This window comes from Elgaria multicarinata, chromosome 3 (assembly GCF_023053635.1).
Source record: "Elgaria multicarinata webbii isolate HBS135686 ecotype San Diego chromosome 3, rElgMul1.1.pri, whole genome shotgun sequence".
NCBI lineage: Eukaryota > Metazoa > Chordata > Lepidosauria > Squamata > Anguidae > Elgaria > Elgaria multicarinata.
In genome coordinates this window covers 161,179,531-161,185,728 of record NC_086173.1, presented here as the reverse complement: position 1 = coordinate 161,185,728, position 6,198 = coordinate 161,179,531, and the positions used below count along the sequence as shown (strand labels likewise).

The 6,198-nt window shown below is 43.3% G+C and overlaps 1 protein-coding gene across 1 annotated transcript; it reads right to left on the bottom strand.

Moving 5' to 3' along the window:
• Positions 1 to 94: 94 nt before the first annotated feature.
• LOC134395688 (zinc finger protein 664-like) lies at positions 95 to 4,750 on the bottom strand. The gene is made up of 2 exons (XM_063121849.1): positions 4,465 to 4,750; positions 95 to 1,101 (listed from the first exon to the last, which is right to left on the bottom strand). The coding sequence occupies exons 1-2, from the start codon at positions 4,748 to 4,750 to the stop codon at positions 95 to 97; spliced, it is 1,293 nt and encodes a 430-aa protein (XP_062977919.1).
• Between the last annotated feature and the right edge of the window lie 1,448 nt (positions 4,751 to 6,198).

Genomic DNA, 6,198 nt, shown 5'->3' with positions numbered 1-6,198 from the left:
AGTCTTTGCATTGAAAGGGTTTCTCACCTGAATGAATTCGTCATTGTCTCTTAAGGGATGAGATCAGACTGAAGGTCTTTCCACGTTCTTTACACTAAAAATCTTTCTTCCCTGAGTGATTTTGTTGATGACTCTTAAAGGATGAGCTCCAACTGAAGCCTTTTCCACACTCTTCACATTTATAGGGTTTCTCCCCTGTATGGCACCTACGATGTTCCTTAAGGGTTAATCTTCGACTGAAACACTTTCCACATTGTTCACATTTATAGGGTTTCTCCCCTGTATGGCACATGCGATGTTGTTTAAGGTTTGATTTGTTGTTGAAACTTTTTCCACATTGTTCACATTTATAGGGTTTCTCCCCTGTATGGCACATGCGATGTTGCGTAAGGGTTGATTTACGGTTGAAGCTTTTTTTGCATTGTTCACATTTATAGGGTTTCTCCCCTGTATGCCACCTGCAATGTCGTCTAAAGTTTGATTTGTTGTTGAAACTTTTTCCACATTGTTCACATTTATAGGGTTTCTCCCCTGTGTGAATTCGTTGATGTCTGGTAAGGTGTACTTTATGACTGAAGTTTTCCCCACATTCTTTGCAGTTATAGGGTTTCTTGATTCTATGGTACACTTTATGTACGATAAGGTCTAATCTTCGAGTGAACCTCTTTCCACATTCTGTACAATTATGCAGTTTCCCCCCTAAGTGAATTCGCTGATGTATTTTAAGGACTGAATCCATTCTGAAACACTTTCCACACACCAAACATTTATGTGTCTTTCCCCGGGCATCAAGCCTTGGATGTTTCATCGATTTTTTGCTCAGAGGGTCACTTTTCACAGGCTCTGAGCTTTGGCTGGGTTCCTTCCCCGTGTGGATTCTCAAAGGAGCATCAAGACACTTTCTAGATCTCTTTCTTTTCTGCTTTCCTGGTTCAAGGGAGACCCCACTCACAGAGGGAACGGATTCATCCTTCCTTCCCTGCGTACTTTTTCCTGACTGCTTCCTTTTTCGAGGCTGATTGCAGACTTCCTCACTTCTAGTTCTTCTTGGTGGAGGTCCTCTATGTTGTTTTCCCTCATCCTCACTCACCTGTACATCCTCTGATGGAATCAATAAGAGAAAACAGAGTTGAGAAGATGGGGATAAATTATAGGGTAAATACACCTCATTTTTTAAGTTATCTGTTGGCAGGAATGAGGTTTTTGTTTGTTTAGGTAAATTTACCCAATCAAACACAGACAAAAAAAAAACTGACAAATTTCCTGGATTTCGGGGAAAGGCCCCAACTCAGATTGCAAATGAAAGCCCAGCAGATGTGCGAGGGCCATGGATGTTTGAAGGCCAGATTTCCCCACAACGGCCCACCCCATTCACCATTAGCTTTTCTTTCAAAGCTGCCTCCCAATCCATTTCCATTTGAAGCTGGCCAAACAGAGTCTCTGGAGTCAGTGTCTGCTCATCCGCCAGATGGGTAAAGCCACATTTTTGTTTCCTGATTCAATCAATCCTTTACAGCACAGAACGAGAATCCACACATTAAAGTAAATTCCGAATCCTTAGTGTTTAGATACAACATTGTTCTGGGGCCATTAGTGCGGATGGGGAATTGCGCACTTTCCAGAAGCCCCAGAAAGTACGCTTCACCTCCTCCCCACACCATTCTGAGGAGGGCCTTAAAGGTCCTCTTCATCGTGCATGAAGATGGCCTTTAAGGCAGCAAAACGTGATTTCCAGTTCTGCCAGGAGAATTGCACACTTTCTGCAGGCCCTGGAAAGCATGCTTTGCCTTTCCCTCACACATTAAACAGGTCTTTGAGGCCCTGATTGGAGCAGGGGAGCATAAATAAATTTTTCCCCAAGGTTAAGAACATAAGAAGGGCCCTGCTGGATCAGACCAAGGGTCCATCTAGTCCAGCACTCTGTTCACACAGTGGCCAACCAGCCATTGGCCAGGGATGAACAAGCAGGACATGGTGCAACAGCACCCTCCCGTCCATGTTCCCCAGCAACTGGTTGGGAACATAGTGTATTTTCCCCACCACTACACCACAGCCAGTGTGGTGTAGTGGCTAAAGTTTCGGACTGAGAGCCAGGAGATCTGAGTTCTAATCCCAACTCGGCCATGGAAACCCAGTGGGTGACTTTGGGCCAGTCACAGACTCTCAGCCCAACCCACCTCACAGGGTTGTTGTTGTGAGGATAAAATGGAGAGGAGGAGGAGGATTATGTAGTCTGCGGAACTTTCCCACTGCCTCCCTGCAGACTCAGGTTCCCAGCACAGAACCATCTCACCCCCAGCTGCAACATCTTTTTGGGACTGGGAGCTTAAGAGGCAGGCTCCTTTGGGGGCGGGTCCCGTCCCCCATTTTTTTTTTAGTTTTGTTTGTGTTGTTTTGTTTTGTTTTCTCCCTCTACTGACTTATAATTTTCCTGTGAATTTTAAACTCCCCCCCAACTACGTTTTAAAATGTATGTTTTAAACTTTGTAATACCTCCTTGAGGCCGAATATTGTGCAAATATTTTATTATTATTATTATTATTATTATTATTATTATTATTATTATTATAAATGCCGCCTTGGGTTCCCTTAGAGGAAAAAAAGCGGGACATAAATGCAAAAATACATGAATAAAAATAAAATGAATAAGAGTAGTGGTAGGAAATATGAGATTCCTCCAGTCTTGGGGAAATTGCATTTCTTCCCCTCCCCACCAATGGGGGTTTTTTGGGCTCCATTGGTGCAGGGGGTGGGAAAGAAAAAGGCAATTTCCCCAAGGCTGGAAGAATTGCATATTTTCTCCCTCCACTCTGGCTCAGAAAGCTTCGGCTATGGGGTGGTATATTTATTTATTTTATATTTATTTATTTATTGCATTTTTATACCGCCCAATAGCCGAAGCGCCCTGGGCGGCTCACAAAAACTAAAACAATTCAAATTGTAAAACAAACAGTATAAAAACATGAGATAAAATACACATTAAAACGAATTAAAACATAACATACTTGATAAAAACATCCTGAAAACATTCTAAAACTTCACTGGATAGGCCTGCCGGAATAGATCAGTCTTTATTGCGTTTTTTAAATTCTAAAAGACTGTCAAGTTGACGAATCTCCTCTGGCAGGCCATTCCACAGTCTGGGAGCAGCAGAAGAGAAGGTCCTCTGGGTAACAGTTGTTAATCTAGTTTTTGCTAGCTGAAGTGGATTCTTCCCAGAGGACCTGAGTGTGCGTGGCGGATTGTATGGGAGAAGGCGATCCCGCAGGTAGCCTGGACCCAGACCATGTAGGGCTATATAGATTAATAGAATCATAGAATAGTAGAGTTGGAAGGGGCCTACAAGGCCATCGAGTTCAGCCCCCTGCTCAATGAAGGAATCCACCCTAAAGCATATTTGTAAAGCAGAGCTGCATTATCATCATCATCATCATCATCATCATAGCATATTTCCCCCCAGTGTGTGAATGGTGGCTGCCATTAATGCAGCTGGGAGGAGGGAAGAGGAAAGGTCAAGGTCAGGGCAGACTGGCGCCCGACTGCTCTCGGAAAGCTCCAGAGCACTCAGGCAGGGGTCAGTCCCAGCACCAGATGCATCTGCCTGGGCCCATGAAGGCCCATGGTTTGTAGCCTAATCCAAGGGTTGTATGGTAGACAACTGAACAAACCCTGGTTTGTGCTCTCAATCCTGGCTTGTTTGTTTCCCTCCTCATTTGCCGACTTCGTCCCTGTGTCCCAAATGCTCCTGCAAGACTGTAGTCCTGACATGTAGAGCGGCTGGGGATTTTGTTTGTTTTTATGACTCTTGCCCACCACTTTGTAGCCTCGCAAAATAGTCCATGAAGAACTCCTAAATGTTGTGTGTTCTCATCACTAATTCTTTCAACTAAACCAGTGGTCCTGAACTGGTCCAGCTCCAAGACCCACCTTGGACTCCCAACATGGAACCCACTTTCACAATTTCCTCCATGCCCAACATGGAGGCAATGCCTTTGCTATGACCCATCTGGACTGACCTCATAACCCACATTTGAGTCATGACCCACCAGTTGAAGACCACTCATCTAAACTACTTTTCTCCTCACATGGAGTTCCTGGCGGCTACTCCTTCCTGGAAACCAACTCCTAGGGAATAAGCAGCATACTCTGACTCCCTGTGATGGTTCATCCAGGAACGCTGAAGGATGACCTACTCTAGGAGACCTCATTGCAGCTATTTTACACTGCCGTTCACATTCAACTGAGGCAGTTGTGCTTCCAACAGAATTCTAGATGTGCTACCCTATATTTCTCTCCATCTTCTCTTATCATTGACTATTTTCTGGAGAAGTAAGAGAACCCCAACAGCAGAGAAAAAAGCTCGTAGTATTATAATAGGTCATGTTATATTATATCTGGAGACAATTTTGAGTGCTGTACTATGTATTTGAAAAAGTCAGTAGAAGTCAAATTAGGCAACTTTACCTAACAGCTCTTGGGGATTAATCCTTTGAGAATGATGTTGCAGCTCCACCCGGGATAACATCTTCTTCCTTCTGCGAATAGCTCTGACTCTGGGTTGACTGTGGCCTTCCGCTTCCTCCATTGGGTGGATTTCCTGCCGACTTTCTGCTCTTTCCAAAGTTGCTGAGGCAGCTTCCAGTCCCCCACATGGAGAAAGGTTCTCTGGTTCTCCCGACACCGATGACTCTCGTGGCCCCTCCGGTCCTTGTTCTTCTGCCTTCTTTTCCTCCCCATCGTCTCTGTTCATTTACTCTTCTTCAGCTGGAGAAACAAGAGAATCCCAAGGAACTGATACCCTGCACCAGAGAAATGTGAGAGATGAAAAACAGGGGAGGCAGTCAATTAACTAGGGTGACTATATGGAAAAGAGGACAGGGCTCCTTTTTTAAAAAAAATATTTTTTTATTGTTTCCAAACACCAGTAAAGGAAAGACACTACAGAGCAAAATATAATACATATAGGCAGACACACATACATACATACACACACACACACACACACAGAGAGAGAGAGAGAGAGAGAGAGAGAGAGAGAGAGAGAGAGAGAGAGAGAGAGAGAGAGAGAGAGAGAGAAACCAAAAAAAGTAAAGAAAGAAAACACAAAAACAAAATGTTCTCCCAGTATTCTCCTCAGCAAAAGTATGTGACAATATTGTGTTTTTTCTTACTCTATCTCTATCAATTCCAAATCTCTAATTTGTCTCTTAACATTTGCTACATTATTGGTTGAATCCATGTGGATTTCTTGTCCATTTGTAGGGTGATTACATGAAAAGGAGGACAGGGCTCCTGTATCTTTAACAGATGTATATAAAAGAGAATTTCAGGAGGTGTCATTTGAATGCATGCAGCCCGTGGTGAAATTCCCTCTTCATCACAACTGTTAAAGCTGCAGGAGCCCTGTCTAGTATCACCAGATACAAAAGAGGGAAGGGCTTTCACTTTTGTGATGAAGAGGGAATTTCAGCAGGTGCTGCAGGCATACAAATGACACCTGCTGAATTTCCCTTTTCTGTACAACTGTTAAAGATATGGTCACCCTAAATTAACTCAAGAAGGATATTTTCTCCTCAGAGACCTTATGAGAATGGAGTTCTGTGGAGAAAAGTGCTCCTGCCATCGAACAGGGGGCACTAAGAGAGGCCAAGTATCTATGTGAGATTACTGAAAATCGTTAGACAATCAAACACAGAACAGAAAAATCTCACTTAATGCGAACAACCTTTAAAAAAACGATAATTCCAGAGACTGCCCTGATGGGTCACCCTGAGCTTGCATGTGCCGGCCTAGATGCTGGCACCAGGCCTACTTCTCTCTGTCCTGACCCCCTGCTCCTCCTGGTATGATTCAGGGACGCTGGGGTTGCAGAGCCCTGGATTTCATCCCGAGATGAACAACTGGTCAAAAGCTTTTTAAATAGTCTGAAGGCTAGAGCAGGTATTGAAGTGCACTTTATTTAGTTATTTATTTATTAAATTTATATACTGCCCCATAGCCAAAGCTCTCTGGGCGGTTTACAAAAGTTAAAAACAGTGAACATTAAAAAGTATATAAAATTTAAAAACATCAAAAATATAAATCCAACAGTATAAAACAGTATCCATTTTAGACAACAACAGTTCTGGGGTCCTTTAGAAAGCAAACAAACTTAGCATATGTAGTTAAATGTCGTTAAGTGCCTGGGAGAAAAGAAAT